This window comes from Alligator mississippiensis, chromosome 10 (assembly GCF_030867095.1).
Source record: "Alligator mississippiensis isolate rAllMis1 chromosome 10, rAllMis1, whole genome shotgun sequence".
Classification (NCBI taxonomy): domain Eukaryota; kingdom Metazoa; phylum Chordata; order Crocodylia; family Alligatoridae; genus Alligator; species Alligator mississippiensis.
In genome coordinates this window covers 45285540-45307226 of record NC_081833.1, presented here as the reverse complement: position 1 = coordinate 45307226, position 21687 = coordinate 45285540, and the positions used below count along the sequence as shown (strand labels likewise).

The window sequence follows — 21687 nt, the reverse complement described above, 5'->3', positions numbered from 1 at the left end:
GAAGTGGTTGTTCTCATTTGCTTGAGAGTATACGGTTTTCCATAGGTTTAGAGGTAAATGAAAAAGTTAAGAAATGGATAGAAATCAAATGTGGAGGAGGAATAAGAGACTTTCCACCTGCAGGTATTTTGTAGCAAAACTAAAGGGTGTTTGACTAGTCCTTGATTTGAAGAGCTTTATAGATTATTGCATGTTACAGGACTGCAAGTACTGAAGAACGCTGTTGACGTGAAGGCCTGAGAAGATGGCCATATAAACCACAGAGGAAACAAAGTGGTTATGACTTCTGCAATGCTAGAAAAACTCAGTTTGACACTGCCAGTGCACAGATACATTATGCCTTTGCAAACATGTGAACATATAACTGCTATGACAAAGGAAGTGCACACCTTCATGGTCCGTGTTTAATCTCTAGTAGGTTTACCAACCAGTGCTATATATTTTACACATAAGTTTTGTTCTGCCCAGGACAAATAGGAGTGTCACAGATAGGAGGTACTCTGTCATCTTGTGCCCATTTTATGAGAATATCAACAAGTTACATACTGTTAGAATAGGATCAAGATTATATGGCTTTTCTGTGCATGCCATAGCAAGCATCTACACTGTGTTCAGAAGCCTGAGCAGTATCAGACTGAGTCAGGCACTTGTCAGTTAAATAAAGCCAAGTGCTTTATTAATTACTCTCATTGAATATATCACTGTATAGTCTTGTGAGAATGCTGGCATCTCCAAAACAAAAAAAGAATACCACAGAAAAACAGGCATCTCCCCCCCCATCCCTCAGCTGACATCAGTTCCAAAACCTGGTGATCAGGGATCTGGGTTTTCTGTTTGATGGAAACACATGGTAAAACACGGATTTTCTCATTTGATGGAGAAAAATGCAGGAAATGATAGTTTTCCTCTTGCAGGCTGGCAGGGTTCCAGCCTGCAAGGGGCTAGGGGGAGCAGGAGAAGGGCAATCAACATGGGGTACCATGTGCATGTGCACACGTACAAATGCCCATGGCTGCCAGGCAGCCTGGAGAACAGCTCCCATAGGTAAGTCTGGCAGAGGTTGGAGGGATTGAGGCCCACATAGGGAGAGAGCGAGGAAGGGATTTGGGCAGGGCTGGGCTGCTGTGCAAGCAGTATGTGGGCTTGGGGCCCAAAGCAGGAACACTTTAAGGCCATTTAAGAATTTGAAGTATGTGGGATTTCACTATGCAGAACTTAGCCCAACTAAATAGTTGCAATCTTTTTCCTTTATTTGCAAGCTTTTGGGTTGGCATGATTTCACAAGGTATTTTAGTAGAAGAGAAACATCAGACGGGCTACAAGTAGGAGGGCACAACTGCAGAAGACTGTCAGTCCTTTCTTTTCCCCCCCCCCATGTCTGTGTGTGAAAAGGTATCTAGCAGAATTTGCAGATTAATTGGAATTCAACAGGGCCTTGAACTTGTGACCTCTGGGCTGTCAACCGTGTGCTCCCCCGGTAGCGAGGCCTGGAGAAAAGAACTAAAGACCTAGGGGTTAAAGTTCTGGGTGAAAGAGGCTTGGAACTGTTAGCAAAGATGCTGTCATTATTCCTGTGCTCAAGGAAACAGCACTTGGTACATTTTCTGTAAATAAACAGGATTGCCTTACAGAAATAACTTAATCATCAAATTTGTTTTGCTAACAGGAACCCCACAAATGACCTGCATTTTGCCTAACAGCTTGGGTAGTGCTCTGTTGCAGGGCTGTCCAATTTCCAAATGGCTGGGGGGCCCATATGCCCCATGGGTTGCAGCAGGACTAGCTGTGGACCCCAAGCTGCACACTCCACTGCTCCCCAAGCTGCTGCACTGTCCAACCCCCTGGGATAGGGTTAGGAAGTGGCAAGCTGGAGGAAGGAGGCAGAGCCTGGAGACTCTGGCTACTGTTACAATCAGGAGAGAGTGGCAGTCAGACAAGTCTGGGGGACACAATTTAACCCTTCTTGAGCCATTTACAGCACACAGGCCACCAGTTGAACAGCCCTGGTTTTTTGCAACAGTTTGGACATGCTCATTCCAGTGTCACTGAAAATCAAATCTCTTTTCAAGTGTGGTCATGAAGACTTTGGCAGCAGAGAAAAATAAAGCTTGATAAAACACAGGTTGTTACTCCATTGCAGACTCTTCACCATGCAGCTAGACAAAACAGGTGCTGTTTACTGTTCATCAGACTTCTCAGGTTATTACCCACTCTAAGAAGTTCAGTATTTATACAATACAAAGCCTGTGTTCGTTAAAAACAAATGTATAGGCTCTTCTAATGCACTGGATGAGAAAGTGAAAAAGGACAATTCAAAGCACCTTAGATAATAGGAGGGAACAACAAGAGGCATTGAGGATTAAGACTATAAGAGAATTAGAGTGAGGCAGGGTGAACTAACACATTTGGGAAGCATTGGCGATGCATGTGCACCCCCTGAGATTAGTGGTGCACCCACTGAGAGAGGCACCACCAATGCTGCCACCGGCACCTGCAGACAGTTGCCACTACCCCACCGCCAACACCACCGGCAGTGTCTGTGGGTGATCTCTGACTGCCAGTTGGCACTCCCCCCACCCCTGCCAGCTAACACCACTGCAGCCACCTGGGGGGACTCCCTGCCCACTGCCACCATGCCCCGCCAGCCTCATGCACATTGGAAAGGGAGGAATTCAAAGCTGTCCAAAAGGGGCAGCTGGCCAGCAGACTGCTTCTATTCCTGAGGCCAGACTTCCCCTTTTGATGAATTCCATACAAGAACAAAATGGAGTCTCTCAGAACTCAAAAGGCATTAAGAAATTCTGTTGTCCTAACTTGTAAAGGAACACAAGCACTAGTTAGTTATTACTAATCAGCAGAAACAAGTTTTCTTGTAGTTTGTTTGCATCCTCTTTGGCTGATCGTATCATCCTAAATAGACATAAAGGAAGATCTATTTCAGTTCTAGAAGGCACTTTACACAGGTTAGTAAAAATGCTTTATTCAATTGTTTCCTTCAGGAGTTTGATTGTATTTTCATGTCTCAGCCCTCAGATAGGTGGCACCATACCTCAGCTGAGAGTATCTGAGCAGCCCAACCCAGACAAGGACCCTCAGTAATTTGCTATTTACTTGAGCCTCAGGTGAGTGCTAGAGCAATCTGCAAAAGCAACAGACTGCCTGCTTTGCAACAGCAATTGTACAATGCATACAAGAGCTTTTATTTATGAGTGCTTCTTATTTTCAATGTAGGAGGTAGTGTTATCTGCCAAGTTTACAGACAGATCCATGAAAACAAAATGAAACAACCTCTCCCCCACAAAAAACTAAGTAATTTAATACATTTGGTTTATTATAGGACAGTCTGAACAGCCAGTTCATGAAACATCATAATCCTGGACGATCCAAGTGAAGTAACAGCTCTTCAAGAGGAGCAGCTCTAAACAGTCAATTAATTCAGTGTTCCAAACATTTTTCTTTGTCCTTAAAAACATATGAGGCACCTCCAGTACATCCTGGGTGAGATGTCTGAAAGCTTCCCCTGTAGCAAGCTGAAGAGTAGTTCAGTATGACTGAATGAATAGTTAGTTTAGATAATCCAAAGAAGGAGGTGGAAGAGCAAAGTTACAGCAAAAGAGTGGAGGTTCAACATTTGAAGTTACCTCAGAAAACAGTGGGAGGATGAGACAGCAAGCAACCTTTATGGCAGTGATTCTCTCCCAGTGTGGAGGCACCCTGGGGTGCCACTGAATTGAGGTGTGAGGAGAAAAGCGAATTGTTAGGAAATAAACAGATAAGTGCAGGTTCAGGCTTGTCCATGCCGGGACAACCCCATTCAATTCACAAGAGTTATAGAAAAGTGCCTCAAGTCCAGGGAGGGGTTCTCCAAGTCCATAAAAGGTTGAGAACACAGCTTTAGGACAAAGCAGAAGCAGGCCTGGCAAGCCAGGAATGCAAAGTGCAAGTGTATCAACCGTGTTAAGGTATCCACTTTTTTGCAAAAATCTTGTTGGTCTAATAAAAGATATCATTTCTACTATGAGTCCCAATTGCCATTTCAACTGGTTTAAGAAACATGAGTGACTGGAACTCTCCCACATTCTGTTCTCAGCTCTGCCACTAATTCACTGTGGCTAGGTACAGAAGTGCAAAAGCCCAAGACAGAATTGATCTAAGTTATGCAGTTTTCTGTAAGCAGTGTAGTTTAGATTGGTAGCAAACAGAACACACATTCACCCTTTGGTGGAGGTGGGGGCAGGGGCTTAAATCTTAGACCAGGTTGTGCCCTTGTTAAAGCAGTGTGCATGTAGAACTTCTGTTCTGTTACAGGTATGGACCGGTTTTGTGCCAAACTTCTGTTCTGTTATGACAGGGGATAGGCAGTTATTTGGGCCTACGGGCAACACAGGAAGTTTTGGAGAGCTGTCACAGGCTGGCTCAGCACCTCCCCCCACCCTGCAACAGCTTATCAAACCTCCCTATGTGGGATAGGGCAGTGGGCAGGGTGTGGGAGGAGCTGGCATGGGCACTTACAGCAAGTTCAGCCTCCAGCCTACCCATCTGCCCCAAGGAGGGGCTCAGGCAGACATCCCAATCCTCAGCAGAAACTTGCCAGCTGCATCCACATTTGATACCCATCACTGCTTCTGGTGCAGGGCCAGAAACTGTTATAAGCTGCAGGGACATACTGTAGGTGTGGGAGGGGGAAACAGATACAGAGAGAGGTGGCCCTGCCCACAATGAGTGGCAGCAGATGGTGCTGGAGGCCAGACAAAAGTAGAACCTGGCAGTGAGCAAGCTTGCCACTGTCGGGACCCTTCTGGCTGCAGCTGCCCAGAGCCTGTGCTGGGGTTGTCCTGTGGATGATGTACTAGCAACTCCTTATGGCATTCTGAACCTTTCAAGTGCACAAACTACTTTGGGAAGTGTTCTAAGAGTGCAAAAGAGTCTCAGAATACCAATAAGGAGTAGGAGACTGAATTGGACAACCTCAATTGTCAAATGGTTACACTCAGCACAAATCTGCTAACTTTACCACCCTTGTGTGCCAAAGTATGTGCAAAACCTAACAGGTAGCATACTTCCAGAGGAGATAATGTATAAGTGGCATGCTGGTCACAGCTGTTAGCTTAGCTGCTAACTAAACCAAAGCTTTTAGAGTCATCCCCCACAGCTGGATCACTGAGAAGCCAAGGGACTAAATCTAAGACTGATCAAGATTACTTTAACTCAGAACTCAGCTTTTTATCTTTGCCCCCCAACACTGTTCTGCTTAACAGATCAAAGCTCAGTCTCAAGAAATATACATCAGTCCATGGCATTTTGTACATGCAGTATTTCTCTTTAAGTGTTGGTTTGGACTGATGACTTGTTTGAAAACTTACCATCTAAGACAGTCTCTCTTGTTAGTCTGTGGCTGCTGTAATCAGCTGTGGTGCTTCAGTTGCAGCTCTCATTTAAGCAGGAGGATGCTGGTGAGGAGGAGTTGTCCTGGCAACACATAAGCCACTTATCAATGATCTGTCTGCTGTTTTCTTTCTGCTATTGCTGAGGGGCACTGGAAGTGGAGCCTGTTTATCTCACTTGAAAATTCTCTATTCCATATCATAATACTATCTTCCTACTGATTAAATAGCCTAGCTTCCTGAGACTGTTGCTTTTTCTCCTCAATATTAATTTCTCTCATTATCTCAACAATAAATTAGTCAACAAATTGAGGGCCAGTTGGTAGTGAAGGTGGAATCAATTATGCTTAATATTTATTAGTAATATATGGGAGAGGAATCAGTTTGAGGAGACTGGAATAGTTGACAAAACATTTTATGAGCCTCTCAAAGCCGTCTTTTTCCCCTATTACCTGTTGTACTGGTAGTCAGGATAATTTAGTGACTCATGTTTTTGCTGAAAGATTATGTGACCCAGTATTAATGATATGGGGAACAGGAGAAAAAACAGACTAAATGCTATGCAGCTGTAGTCCTAGAGTCTAGCTAGCAATATCTTTTCCAAGATACTCTACACTGCATCTAATACAGGGTAATAAAGCATGCATACTACTTGTTAAACCCTTACTCCATGCAGTGCTCCACAGCTAGGGAGATGATGATCCAGTTGGTCAGAGAACAAACACCTGCACACATTGGTAGCAACAGCTTTATTCAAAATGGAGACAGCATCAGACTAGCTCCAACAAACCAGGGAGTCACTGTGAACATTAGTTTTTTCCATATTTATACACCTTGATTCATGTATATTAACATTTGCTCCACCTTTGTCCCTCCTTTGTTCCACCCATATTCTCTCATCTCAAGCTCTGCCTCTGTTTACTATTTACTTCATTAGCATGGAATTGCCTATACATTTCACTCATTTACATGCCTTTTTGCTATGAGTGCATGCCTATGACTTTGACCTCTGCTTCCTCTGGTCACTTGCTGTTTCTTGCCGACTCCTTCATCTCCAAGGTCTTACTTCTGCTTTATCTCCTGACAATAGCTGGAGAGCTGTATCCTGTTTTCTTTACACAGTGAGCTATATATCTTACAACACTGTCACATTGTGAGGAAAATGCTTGCCTAAGTGTCTTGCAATGTTACTTTTAATATATCATTCTGCCTTGTGGTTAGCGGCTTTGCTGGGCCACAGGCTAAAGCCTTTCTATTCAGCTGCAAATCCAATGTCCCCCAAGATCCAAATACTGTCACCCTAACACTACTAAACACAAAACTTCTCCAAGATCAAGTGTCTAAAGCCTCCCACTACAGAAGTGCAGGTCATGAAATGCTTTTTACTTTCTGAATAGAGGCTTTCTGTACCTTTAGTCTTATAGTCTATTCATAGTCTGAATAAAACAGTTCCCTTTTGTTCTTAAATGTTAAGAAATAAAACTGCATTTCTAAAGATTTATACATGAACAACACTCAAAATAATATCACCAGCAATTTCAATTTTGCTTTAAAGCAAATAAATGCATGTTTCATGATAACATGAAACAATGTCACAGAGTTTTTAAAAGACTTAAAGCAATTTCATAACTTTGAGAGAGTTATTCAAAGTCTTTTTGGAGGTTACTGTAGGGCTAAAGTTTTCAAAGAGTTTCCTCAGTTGTACTTCCGTAAACATGTACCAGCAGAACACCTGGTCTCAATTAGCAGAGAGTGAGAGTGTTAATTGCTCCAGTTCCGTATCTTCTTAAGATAATGACTTCAGCCAAGCAAGTAGGAACTAGTACAGTTGTTCTCAAGGCATTTTTCTGTAATTTTTGTGAAGTGAGTGGCCCCCATTTAAAAAAGCTAACTTCTTTATTGCAGTGCTTACATCCTCCTTGCAGAGGGGCCAGCCAGTGGGGGTGGGGAACAGCGAGGCAGGGAAGAACCTGAGACTGTACTTATCTTCTTACATCTCATGGTACCTGTAACAGCGCCATCCCCAGTGCCATCTTCCTGGTCATCCGTGCCTTACATCAGGCCTCCTTGGAATTCTTCAGTCCTGCCCTAATCTCTCCTGCCACATCTTGATGGAAATCATTATGCGAGAGGGAGACTGCCTATTATATTGGGTACATTGGGGTCTCTCCTAGAGTGGCCAGACCCCTGTTTTTTCTCTAGCTAGGCCTCCCCATCCAAACCCAGTAAACAGGGTTTGACTCCAAGGCTCTAGCCTTCCCCCCCCCCCCCCCTCTCTCTCTCCCTCCCTCCCTCTAGTGTTTGGAGGCTTGTGACCCCCTTTTCTGTTCCCTTCTGGAGCCCGGCCCTCCCTGGCCCAGAGGCACGGGCTCCGGCCCCACAGCCAGGGGGCCACAAGCTCACAACTAGGGTGCAACCCCAAACCCACATCCTGTCAGTCCAAACAAAAATATAATTGCACCCCAGGTGCACCAGACCTTCCTGGTGTTTTTAAGGTCATTCTTCGAGTGCCGGGGTTTGTGTCCCCCAAACTGCACCCTTACTGGCACTTGGGCTTTCCGCAGCTCTGTCTCACTGTGCACCTCACCGGCGCTGGCATCTGTGCCCCCAAAAGCTGTGTCCTCACTGGCACTGAAGTCCCCACTCCATTGGGGGTCCCCAAAATGAGGCCTTCTCTGTCCCCCAATAGCCTCACCCAATCCACCGGTGTTATACCATAATCACAAAAATAAGTAAATAAATAAATAAATAAATAAATAACTGTACACGACCAAGTAAAGCAGCAGGTCAGCTTACATAAACCTGTTTCCTGCTTTGGCTCCGCAATGTCGGCTACAGTAGCCAGGCTGTGGTGCAGCCACCATCTCTCAGGGGTTTCTGGAGCTTCTCCCTTCCTACAATAGCCCACTCCCCAAGCTTCTTTATACAACTCTCAGACACACTACTTCCCCTTCAGCTGCTGCTCTCTTACTGCAGTTCAAACCAGGGTTCTTATAGTCCTGCCTTTTCCGGTCAGCTGACTAGCCATCCAGGTTCAGCATTTAACCCCTTCCTTACCAGCCCTCCATGCCCAGAAAGTTCTGGCCTTAAAGGGGCAAACCTGCTTCCTCATTACAGGGCTAGGGTTCCCTGTTACAGTACCCTTCAAAGGATTTTGTGGCACCTCTCCAGGTGCCCCAGAACCCTGGTTATGAACCACTGAACTAGCGCTATGTTGCAACAAGTGTATGTCTTAAACAGCATGAAGTTTGAAGAGAGGGACACTGAGAGGCTAAAAGACTATTCGCAGAGTGAGGAGTGAGTCATACTCAGCTAGCATCACAGGCCAGATGAATAGCACATGGCCAGTCCATGGGCCAGATGCATGGCATATGGCCAGCCCCACTGGCTGGATCAGGCCTATGGACCTGCCCCATCATCTTGCATGCCAGATCCAATCTAGCACCATGCCACACTGTCCCCCACATGGGCTAATCTAGGACATATGCTGCATACAGCACCTGACTCCAGCCAGTCCAGGACCCATGCTGCATGTGGTGCCCACTCTAGAATGGCCAGGGAGGGGATGTGGGGTGCTGTGTGCAGCACAGGTCCTAAACTATTTTAGTAACTTTTTTATAGAATTTTGAAATTGAAAGAAGTCAGTCTAGAAAGCAAATTCTTTCCATGTGTTTTCCTTATCCCTTCCACCTGGCTTTCCAGGAGAGGTGACAGGAGGTACAACAGGAACTGAAATATGTTCCTTGCATATGCCCAAGGGCCTTAATATGTATGCAGAACCAAGGCAATGCTTCTGCCCCATGTTCACATGTAAAAACACCAAGAGCAGTCAAAGCCTGGGGAAATAATGGTTTTAATCCCATGCATCATGATCACGTTTTGCACAGGGTATGGATGGAACTACTGGCAGGAGAGAAGTCAATCTCTGAACCATTCATAGTTTTCTCCAGACAAAGTAACCAAGGGCATACAGGACTACAGCCTTACTAAAGTTAAAATATATTTCATCTGCTATTTCCCCAGTATGGACAAGGCCAGCTGTCTAGCTGAAGATGAAAATTAGCAAACCCATCTAAGTCAAATCTGCACAGTGAGGTGATGTGTCTGAGAACTAAAGCACAACCACAGAGCCCATCTTTAAAATAAAAGGATAAAGAAAGACTGGATGAATTGTAGCCTAATCTAAAAAGATCCCAGTACAGACCATCACATCATTAGCCTCTAAAAGTAGTAGGACGGGGTTCAACGTAGACAAATTCAGGGTTCTGCACCTTGGGAGAAGGAATCCACAGCATACATACAGGCTGGGGAGTTCCCTTCTTGAAAGCACAGAGGTGGAAAGGGATCTTGGAGTCATTATTGACTCCAAGATGAACATGAGCCGCCAATGCCAGACTGCAGCCAGCAAGGCCAGCCATACCTTGTCATACATCCAAAGGTGCATTTCAAGCTCGTCCAGAGAGGTGATACTCCCCCTCTATGCGACTTTGGTCAGGCCGCAGTTGGAGTACTGCGTCCAGTACTGGGCACCACACTTCAAAAGGGATGTGACCAAGCCAGAGAAGGGCCACCTGCTTGGTGAGAGGGCAGCAGGACGGGCCCTATGTGGAGAGACCTGAACCTGTTCAGCCTCAGCAAGAGGAGGCTGAGGTGGGGACCTGGTGGCTGCCTACAAGCTCATCAGGGGGAATCAACAGCAAATAGGCAGAGCTCTTTTCTCCCCAGCACCACCTGGGGTGACAAGGAACAATGGTCATAAGCTGATGGAGAATAGGTTTAGGTTAGAGATCAGAAGGCAATATTTTACAGTTAGGGTGGCCAAAATCTGGAACCAACTTCCCAGGGAAGTGGTCCTTGCCCCTACCTTGGGCAAATTCAAGAGGAGGTTGGATGATCACCTGTCTGGGGTCTTGTGAACCCAGCATTCATTCCTGCCTGTGGCAGGGGGTCAGACTAGATGATCTGTTCAGGTCCCTCCTGACCCTAGCTACTATGAAGCTATGAAACATTGATTTCAGCTCAGGGGCAAAAAAACTGCCTTTTTGCAAGAAATTCCAGGATGGCTTCTGTCCAACCTGAACCAAACCCAAATTTCAAATCTCTCCTCAAACCTGCCTTCTGTCTGACCCTATTTGCAATCCCTCCCAGTGTAGCATCATTTTAAATGTATTCTCTATTCCATCCTTTAATTATTTAGGGATAGAGCCCTGGGGGTTCTACTTGAAATACAATTTAAGAGCAGACAACTGATAATTATGTGAACTAGAATTATGAGAATTATAATTATGAATTATAATTAGAATTATGAGAATTAGAATCATGGAGTCATTATGAGATAATTATTAGAATCATAGAATAGAAAGTTAGGGTTGGAAGGGACCTCAGGAGGTCATCTAGTCCAACCCCGTCCTCAAACAGGATCATCCCCAACTATACGATCCCAGATAAGGCTTTGTCTACCTGGGCCTTAAGAACCCAGGATGGAGTTTCCACAACCTCTCTAGGTAACCTGTTTCAGTACTTTACTACCCTCCTCATGAGAAAGCTTTTCCTAATATCTAACCTAAACTTCCCTTGCTGTAACTTAAGACCTTTGTTCCTTGTTCTGTTATCTGCCACCATGGAGAACAATCTAACTCCATCCTCTTTGTAACCACCCCTCAGGTAGCTGAAAGCTATTATTAAATCCCCCCTCAGTTTTCTCTTCTCCAGACTAAATAAGCCCAGTTCCCTCAGCCTCTCATTATAAGTCATGTTCCCCAGTCCTGTAACCATTTTTGTTGTCCTCTGCTGGACTCTTCCAATTTTTCCACATCCCTTCTGTAGTGGGGGGCCCAAAACTGGATATAGTAGTCTAAATGTGACCTCACCAGTGCAAAATAAAGGAGAATAATCCCTTCTCTCAATCTGCTGGTAGCGCTCCTACAGTATGTCATTAGCCTTCTTCACAATAAGGGCACATTGTTGGCTCATATTTAGCTTATTGTCCGCTGTAACCCCCAGGTCCTGTTCTGCAGAGCTGTTGCTTAATCAGTTGGTCCCCAGCCTGTGCCAGTTAATGGATTTTTTCTGTTCTAAGTGCTGGACTTTGCATTTGTCTTTATTGAACTTCATAAGATTGTTTGGTCCAATCCTCCAGTTTGTCAAGCCCTGTCTGAATCCTAGGGCTACCCTCCAGCCTGTCTACTACTCCACCCAGCTTGCTGTCATCCATCACATCCACTGCTCTCCTCACACTTATAGAGCTGATCATTTCATCATAGAAGGCAATCAAGTTGGTCAGGCATGACTTGTCTTTGGTCAATCCATGATGATCACTGATAGTCACCTTTTCCTCCAAGTGCTTAGAACTGGACTCCTTGAGTATCTGCTCCATGATTTTTCCAGGGATCGAGGTGAGGCTGATCAGTCTGTAGTTCCCTGAATCCTCCTTCTTCCCCTTCTTAAAGATGGGCACTTAATTTGCCCTTTTTTCAATCATCCAGGACCAATCTCCTGGTCGCCATGAGTTTCCGAAGATGATGGCCAGCAGCTCTGCAATCACATAGGCCAACTCTCTTAGCATCATTGGGTGCATCACATCTAGCTCCATTGACTTGTACACATCCAGCTTTTCTAAATAGTCCCTAACCTGTTCTTTCACCACTTTTAGCTGCTCACCTCCTCCCCAAACTGTGCTGCCAGGTGCAGTAGTCTGGGAGCTGACTTGCCTGTGAAGACTGAGGTAAACAAGCCTTTTCCCCATCATCTGTCACTAGGTTCCCTCTCCAATTCAGTAAAGGACCCAGACCTTCCTCTTGTTGCTGACATACTTATAGAAACCCTTTTTGTTACCCTTCATGTCCCTTGCTAGCTGCAACTCTGATTGTACTTTGGCCTTCCTGATTCCATCCCTGCATGCCCAAGCAATACTCTTATACTCCTCCCTAGTTGTTTGTTCAAGTTTCCGCTTCTTGTAAGCTTCCTTTCTGTGTTTTAGCTCATTGAAGAATTTGCTGCTAAGCCAAGCTGGTCTTCTGCCATATTTGTTAATCTTCCTTTGCATTGGGATGGTTCCTGTGTTCCCAGTAATGTTTCTTGAAAATACAACCAGATCTCCTGAACTCCTTTCCGACTCCTGCACATCACTTTCCTAATCCTGCCCATCACTGTCCTGAGTGAGTTAAAGTCTACTCTTCTGAAGTTCAGGGCCCTTCCTTGCCTGTGCACTGCTGTATTAATCTCCCAGCAGATGTCGGGATGATTGCAGTGCCCCATGAGAACCAGGGCCTGTGATCAGGAAACTTCCATTAGCTGTTTGAGAAGCCTCATCTACCTCATCTTCCTGGTCTGGGAGTCTGTAGCACACACCCATCACAACATCACCCTTGCTGTTCTCTCCTCTGACCAAACCCAGAGACTTTCAACAGGCCTATCTTCAATATCACACAGCTCTTTTACATAAACTCCTCCTCCTCTCCTCCCTTGCCTGCCCTTCCTGAAGTTTATACCCATCCATGACAGTGCTTCCATCATCCAAGCTATCCCACCAAATCTGTTGTATTCCAATCACATCATAGTTCTAGGACTATGCCAGGATTTCCAGTTCTTCCTGCTTGTTTCCCAGGCTACATGCATTCATGTACAGACACCTGAGGTAACTAGTCAATTGCTACTTTGTCAGGAAGAATGAGAAGGTCTCCTTTGTTGCCCCCTCCTGCTTGTGCTTCCTGCAGGTCACCCACTTTCCCCCTGGCTTTGCTCTCCATCCCTCAGACAACCTAGTTTAAAGACCTCCTCACTAGGTAAATGAGCCTATCTGTGAAGATGCTCTTCCCTTCCTTTGTTAGGTGAATCCCATCTCTTCCTAGCAATTCTAAGACATAGTGCTTATTAAAAAGTTAGTCCAGGTAATGGAATAAGAACTCAAAATGTTGAGACCATACTTAATATAATCCAGTCTGTGGATTTCTTGTTCCACAATTTCAAGTTGGTTTTTAAAATGTTGTTTAAGAACAGCTACTCTGAGGTCAGGAATGGAATTTGGCTAGTATCTCAAGTACTCTAAAATAACAAACCTTACTTGAATAGATCATATTTATTTTGACACTATCCTGTTCTGCTCCTGGCCTGTGCTTCCCTTCCCTTCCCTCTCTGTAAATTATAGTATATCCCTGGTTGTTTAAACTGCTACATTTTTTGCCACTTTTCAATTGTTATCACCCTTTAACAGATTGCTTTTTAAGCTCAACTGAATACAGCACTGTCTCTATTCTTAAATTTGATACCATTCAAGAACTTGCAACTGATGATATTTTAAAGTTTTCTTTTAAGCTTATTTAATACATTAACTTGTAACTGTTTCACTTATCTGAAAAAATCCAGCTCTAAATAGCTTTTCAGTAGCTTCAGTGTTTGTTAAACTGCTCATCAAACTGGCATTCTCTGCTCATTTGACTTCACCTTTTCTTCCCTTGATTACCCTGAACAACAAGCAGTTTGAATGAGTAGTAATAAACAGAGTAAAGTCTAGACAAACATTTTGTGGATAACAAAATTGTAGCACTGAAGATTTACTGACATTTGTGACCAGCTATTTAAGAAAAAAAGAGTGTTTTTCTATCCAGTTAAAACAAGTTGCATTAGCTTCATATTTTATTACAAGCTAAAAGCCTTTCTGTTAATGATTTGTCTGTTGGCGTTCAATATATGGGTTTTGCAAAAGGTACTATTCATTTGATCTATGCAGCACTGGAAAAATTCCTTGCACTGAGCATAAATACAAAAGTGTCTATAGGAAATAGAAGGTGTTTCTGGTATTTTAAAGTGACTGGTGAATTTTTGGTGCTTAAATACCTGTCAAGCTTCAGGAAATTTTAAAGGAGCCTAAGTTTTGAAGGGTGGATACTTTAGTTCTTGCCAAAAATCATGAACTTCAAAGAGGTCTCAGATTTAATACATAAAAATCACTTTTGCTTCTATGTATATTTTATAACAGTTTTTTGTACTTTCTTCTCCCAAAAAGCTCTGGTCAGCTGGTCACCAGAGTTTAATGGAATGGTTTTTACATATCTCTGTATTTGTTTTGAGGTGGATTTTCATCATACTGCAAATGATCGTACCTATATATAAACTACCTGACACAAACTGAGATAAAATACTATAGAGGAAGTCATACTGATTTCACCCCAGTATGCTAAGCAACAGCTATATGTAGGCAGTACAAGTTGTAATAAACTCATTTAATTAATTCACAAGAAAATTACCTCTGTTCTAGGAAAATAATTACATGTTATCCACTTGAATAAATAGTAGGGAACTGTTGACAGAACTGTGAAACTGAACTGCAGAGGTTGTACCAGGCCAGGATATTAAACCTTAAGCCAAAATGAAGGGTTGGATTTAACTGGACTGGATTTTGCTTCATTGTTTTGTTGTGAGAAGTCCCCATACATTAATTCATGTACTTTTATGACTACTAGATATTCACAAACATCATACTAATTAAGCTGATGTGGTATAAATAATGATATAATACTAAAAAGATGTAGTTAGAGAAGAAAATGCTCAGCCTTTTTTTAATAAAAACTGGCTGCTTTAAGTTAAGAAGCATGTGGCAGCAGGGGAAAAGAGAGAGAGAGATGTTGTGGGGAGTTTTCCCTATATTTTCTCTCAAAGTGCAGAAAGTCAAGCCATGGACTCTTTCCTAATCTTGGGTTCTATAGCAATCTACCCACTAATTCCAGGCCATAACTTGGCCTTCAGCAGAGAAGAGAAGCAAACAAAACCAGACCAACACTCACCTCTGGAACCCAGGCCATTCCAGGAACCCTCTTCAGCAGCTAAGAACTCTTCCTACCTATCTCCAGCTGCCTCTTGCCTTCCTGTTTGTTAGTGTTCTGGCCACCTTACTCCTTCCACAGTTCCTCTTAGCTTGTTACCCAAAACCAGCTCTCCATTCATTTTACCAATCTACCTGGGCTGTAGTATTTTATAGCAACTGCTTTCCTCACCTGTTTGATCACATTTGGGGAGGTAATTTTTCCAAGCTACTGCCAAAATAGCAGTTCTTATGTTTTTATATTCTATGAGAGTATTTAGTTATCAAATTATTGTAGAGGCACAGCCATGGTGGCTGTTGTCATTAAACCAGCAAGAATGAAAAGATGGATTAGATGATGTTTTATGGTCCTTTCCAGCCTTCTATATCCTGGATTCTTTGACAGTGCAAACATTTCCACTGATTAGTTTTAATTTTTTGATTTCATTCATTACATTGGTGCTATTTACTGGGTCAGTCTATATGCTTATTTTGCCCAGTCTCCCATGTCACACAGTGGCAGAGAATGGATGCTGAAAGGGAGAGTGAACAGGGTATGACCAGGGTTTTTTCCACTGTTCTTCTCCCACTTGCAGCCTCCAGCATTTAAGGTCTAGGAAGTGCTGATTCAGAGGCTATATCCCTAACTCCTGTGCTCAATAGCTACTGATTCACCTCCCCTCCATTAATTTGTCTAATTCCTTTTTTAATCTGGTTAAACTGTAAGTTTCCACACACCTTATGGCAATGAGTTCCATACTGTAATTCAGGGGTGGGCAATTATTTGGACTGGAGGGCCACTCAATGAGTTTTCGTGAGCTGTTGAAGGCTGTGCGCAAGCACACACACATACAAGTGCATGCACACGCACGCACACACGTACGCGCACACACACACACACACACACACACACACACACACACACACACCAGCTGAGCTGGGGCTGGCACTAGAGCAGCAGCAGAAGCAGGAGCATGAGTCCACCCATGGCTGTAGTGTCTTATCTCTGCTCTGCTCATCACATTACCCAGCTTGGCTGACATGAGGCTAAGAGTTGTGCTGTGCCAGGGACAGGCTGTTACATTCACAGCCCTGTGGAGCTGGGCTGCAGGGGTGGGGGGGAGAAATACCCCCAACTCTTGGCCTCCCCCACCCACTGTGCAGACCCAGCTGGGGGGGGCCAGGGTAAGGTGGGAGGCTCAGTTCCTCCCTTAACCCACTCCCCCTGCTGTGTGGTGCTGAGCAGGCAGGTGGGGGGTGCTGGGTAGAAGCATCCCCACCCACCCACTCTGAACTGCAGGGTCAGTTGGACTTCATCTCCCAGGCTACCATGCGGTGCCAGGGGTGGCGGATGGATGGACACTGCTACTTCCACCCAGCATACCTGGAGCCAGAGCCCATGCTCATGGGCCTGCTGATTGATTCGATGTGGCTAACAGGCAAGCAGCAGCTCTGGGGTCTGCTGGCACCCTGGGCTGGACAGAATCAATTGGTGGCCTGTATACAGCCCATAGCCTGTAATTTGCCCACCCCTGCTTCAATTACATGCTGTGTGGAAAAAAAAAACCACCCCAAAAAACCCAACTTGCTTTTGTTATTTTAATATTTACTACCTACTAGTTCAGGAATCAGCAAAATTTTGGGCAGTGCCAAAAACACCTGCAACCTCAATTTGTAAGATGTTGGTGTGCCAGGTTGCAGATAGCGGGGAAGCCATAAGGGGCCCAATCCTTGTTGTGGCAATGCAGCCCCAGCCATTTCCCCACCACCTGCCTGGAGGCACCCATGCCAAACAAAAGGCCTTCAGGTGCCATTCTCTGGCACCTGTTCTGTGGGTTGCCTACCCCATATTAGTTTCATTTTGACCCCCAGTTCTTGTATCAGGAAAGAGTAAACAATTTACTTTTCCCTTACCATTTAGTATTTTGTAAACCCTTATCATATCCCTCCTCAAGTGTCTCATTTCTAAACTGAATAGGCTTAGCTTCCTTAGTCTCTCCTCATATGGAAGCCCCTCCAAACCACTTATTGTCTTTGTTGCCCTCCTAATTTCTCTAGTATTTTTATATCCTTTTTGAAGTATGAGGAGCAAAACTGGGATTTATAATGGGGCATAATGGTACTATCTGTTTTGTTTACAACTCCCTTCTTACTACTTTCTAACATTTTGTTTGCCCTTTTGATGCCTACTGAGCTGATGTTCTAAAAAAACTGTCCACAAGGACTCCCAGATCTCTTTTCTGTGTGGTAGCAGCTAATGTAGAGCCTATCATAAAGCAGGTAGATTTGGGGTTATTTTTGCCCATGGACATCACTTCATGCTTATCTTCACTAAATTTCTTTTGACATCTAGTTGCCCATTATCTCAAGAGCAGCTTCACAGATAAAGTCCACAAATCAATTTATTCTTGAACTACCTCTATCATTGGAGTATTAGACATCCATGTGTTAGAACTTTGTTTCATAGGAGCTTTGTTGCAGAACACAATATTCTGCCTCCTCATCAGTTTGGTTTAGGCAACCATCCTCCTTTGGTTTAGGCAACCAAGAGAAGTGGAGATGAATCACATGAGTACTTGGATAGGGAACATCCTTAAAGCATGCGGCAAAACTAAAGGTTGTGTTCTTCCTCTTGAGACTGCTGAACCCCAGCACTGTAGTAGGTACTACAATGGGGCTGACTTTATTAGAAGAGAAAAAAGCTAGATCTGCATCTGCAGTAATTTAACTGTGGGTAAGATCTACCTCAAATGATTCCATTGCACTGAACTAAAATATCATTGCTGAATTTCAATGACAGGAGAAGTCATTCTCTGTACTGTTCACAGGAGCTATCATTCAACTCTTGGGGCACATCCCCACATGCAGGGGCATACACTTGAGCAGCAAAAAGTAGTTGCAGCACAAATTGAAGCCACTTATTTTTGTCCCAGTGCACAATCCTACATGTGGCAAAAAGCCCCGCTTTGGGGAAACTGCCATTTTCCCTCTCCTCCCAGCTCCCAGAATGCTGGAGGAGCCGGAGTGGAACTAGAAAGGAGATGCTCTGGCCAGCAGCCTGAGTATCTCCGAGAAGGACTGAACCTCTGGACGCTCCAGTGGTGTGCGCCGTATTGCTTTTCTTGACAGTGGTTTTTTGTTTTGGTTTTTTGCTACTGGGACTTCCCCGTAGCAAATTTTGCCCCCACACTGAAAATTTGCAGCACAGGGCACAGTTTAACATGCCAGATGTGCAGTTTGAGGCCTGACCAGCTGCACATGCCTGCATGTCTGGATCCGGTCTAGAAGAGCAAATTGAGAGGCACTATTCATAAGACAAGTACTGCTGCAGTATAGAATTAAAAAAACCCCCAAAACATGAGAACTTTTAACATTTTAGAACAGGAGTGGGCAAAATGCAGACCACCAGGCCATTCTATCTGGCCTGCAGGGCCCCTAAAAATTTTAGAAAATTAATACGTATCTGCCCCCGACTGCCTGTCACGTGGCCCTTGATGGCTTGCCAAAACTCAGTAAGCAGCCCTCTGCCCAAAATAATTGCCCTCCTCTGTTTGAGAAACACACATAGGAGCAGCCAAAATTACTGTACTGAGCAGGAGGGCGTAAAATGGGTGCCAGTTGACTCCCAACCCCTCCTTACTGCCTTCCTGAAGTACCTTCCTTGCCCAGAAACTGCATGGGAGAGCCCACAGCTCTCCCCTGTAAGCTCTTGTAGGTAGGAACTATCAACCACTGTCTTTATCTACCATTGTATTATGGATTGGATAACAAATCTTAGATATTACTGTAAAATATGTGATTAATAATAATAAAACAATGTGTCATATGGGATTTGATCACTGGTCCAACAGGGGCTAGTACAATCTTTGCCACCAGAAGCTTGGGAATAGGATTAGGGACACAAACCTAATTTATAACTCATGCTCAAACACTAACGATATTATCTAACATATAGTTTTTATCTTTTCCAGACAGCACAGACAGTACTACTCGTGGTTGCTGTCTTCTTGATCTCCTGGCTGCCACATCACATCATCACCATGTGGGCAGAGTTTGGGCAATTTCCACTGAACAATATCTCCTTCACCTTTCGCATTATCTCTCACTGCTTAGCATATGGGAACTCTTGCATTAACCCTATCATTTATGCGTTCCTCTCTGAGAACTTCCGCAAGGCTTGTCGGCAAGTCTTCACCTGCAAGTTCCTCCTGCAGCCAGCTCCTGCTGAGAAGCTGGTGAGGATACGCATGGAGAACTTCTCCACCACCCATTCAACAACTAATGTGTGAACTGGGTATACAAATAAGAATCTCTTTCAGAAGAAATTAAAGTTAAAAAAAAGAATAAAAATATCTGACTCCTACTGATTTAATTCAAGATTAGTATGTGCTTTGTAAGAATAACTCATTCATTATATCAGTGGCATCGCAGGAGTCAGCCCTCCAAAAAGCTGTTGAGAACAGTTCACAGAGCTGGTTGTCATGGCCTATTAAACACTGGATTCTGTAAACCTGTGGAACTTGGATATCCTAGTGATCCTAGTGATGGGTTCTATGAAGTCTTTGGTATCTGTAAATCCCTATAAAGATGTTGAGACAGAAGTTTATATAGAAGGTAGTTTAATCAGAAAGGAAACAACATGGACCTGTGTTGTAAAAAAAGCTGTCAGTGATTAGGTTAAACGCAAGTGGAAATGTAATATTTGCAGAAATTATTTGTAGTAGTTAAGGAAGAGCCTTGAAGTGTTCAGTGATATTGTGTCTTAACTAATGTCAGGGCATTAGTGTTTCTAGGTTGTGTCGGTTGGGCTTATTTTTAATTCATTAGCTTTGATTAGGTCTTCCTGTTTCACAAAGGATTTCCTTAAGAAGAGCAGGAGAAACATGCATGACCTTAACCACAATTTGCTCTTAGAGATCTAAGCATTTCCATTTGGCATCTCCTTATTGCCTTCATACTTCTGGGATTGAATGCTAGTGTTCACCTGAATGCAACTGATAATATTAATTATTGCCTCTAGTACTGGTCTATATGAATGAGAGAGATTTGCTAAGCACTCTTACAAAAAGGGCAAAGCTACTGCAGCCTCTCTTTCATTTACTTTGTGGCAGAAGTGCACACACAATAGTTTATTCACCCATAGCCTTTGTGCCAGTCTCTCTCTCTTTAAAGGTATTGCATAGAAATAGTTTTGTTGGTACACGTACTATAAAGCATGTATACCCAAATGCTTTTATTGGACAGTGTGTCACTTGAAATTAAGAGAAAAGGCCTCATTTTATAGAATTGTACCACAGTCACTATTTGATTGGATCATCCAAACTGAGCACTACTGATAAGAGCTGCTATTTGTAAACATACAAAAGTGTCACTAGTTCATTCTGTAAAATTGGCTGGAACAATCTTATTTGTCACTGTTATGTAATTAAGTCATTTGACAATACTGCATTAAAATACTGTGTGCAGCAATTCGGACTGAGCTAGGATAAACTGACTCACATGCGATGATCTGCTACCGAAGGGATTCAAGAAGTTTGACCAATGGTCCATAAATGTTCTAAATTATCACAGTCTATTAAAGTTTAATCCATTAATGATTTATAAAGGATTAAATAATCATCCCAGAGGCTACTAAGTTACTAACAACCATGTATAATAGTTTAAACTGTTTTGCTTGCAGTCATCTATAATATATACCACTCATGTTATAAGTAAGCTGTAGACATCTATCAATCATTTAAGCCTGTACTATTTATAAACAGTTTTTACCCTCATAATAACCAAGACTTAAATATCCTTTATGAACCTGGTATAATCAGAAACCTCCAATAGAAAACATGCAGGTTTTAAAAAATTTCCCTCCACATAAAAATCTCTCTCTTATCTGTAGTGGATGGAATATACTGTTCTTATTACCTTTGTGGACTATTGATATCAATGTGTAATGATTAGAAGACAGCAGTCTACCAGTTTGAATATAAGACTAGAAGTCAGAAATTAACATCTATGTAACCAAATCAAGCAGAGTCTGTGTGGCTCACTTTGCCCTCCATGGGCTTGACCCCCCCAAGCATGCACATGCAGGGGCACACATTTCCTGCTAGAAAAACAGCATGCCCCTGCATGCGTGCTCTGGCACAAGGCAAAGGAACCCAGATGGGGTAGGGAAGGCTGGGGCCACTGGACCCTGCAGCCTTACCAGGAATCCTGGAGGGCCTCCTGGGGCAGCAGTGGCACTGAGCCAGCGCTCAGAGCCTGGCCAGCAGCCAGTGTGGCTCTGACCAGCCAGGCTCCCGTTTCTAGCAGCACATTTTTTACAGGTTGGGGTTTTTTTGATACCAGGATCTGCATCAAAAAAAACCCTGTCACATTGCAAATTAGCAACAGCACAGTAGCATATGCAGTTTGCAGTATGTCAAACAGCTTTGAGGTGCCGTGAACCACATATTCACACTTGTGGGGGTGCAGCCCATGAGGCAGGGATTTTTGGTATAAAAAGGTCAT

General features: G+C 43.7%; 1 protein-coding gene and 1 long non-coding RNA gene across 9 annotated transcripts in view; one reads left to right on the top strand and one right to left on the bottom strand.

The window, feature by feature from the left end:
* Positions 1–20652, top strand: part of LOC102559250 (galanin receptor type 1) — a 45186-nt gene extending 24534 nt beyond the window's left edge. For 4 of the 8 annotated variants that reach the window (XR_001372871.3, XR_001372867.3, XR_002093507.2 and 1 more), the window contains 2 exons: positions 3027–3122; positions 19155–20652. Coding sequence is in view for 1 of the 8 variants with exons in the window: in XM_019497476.2 (XP_019353021.1) it covers positions 19155–19472 (318 nt within the window). In the remaining 7 variants the exon portion in view is untranslated. Of the gene's footprint in view, positions 1–3026; positions 3123–3337; positions 4016–19154 lie in introns of those variants that run through there. The other 4 variants (XR_002093509.2, XR_001372870.3, XM_019497476.2 and 1 more) reach the window with 2 other exon arrangements.
* Positions 1922–10189, bottom strand: LOC132243588 (uncharacterized). The gene is made up of 3 exons (XR_009455246.1): positions 8181–10189; positions 5364–5469; positions 1922–2910 (listed from the first exon to the last, which is right to left on the bottom strand). It is a non-coding gene; the product is annotated as an uncharacterized LOC132243588 (long non-coding RNA).
* Positions 20653–21687: the final 1035 nt, after the last annotated feature.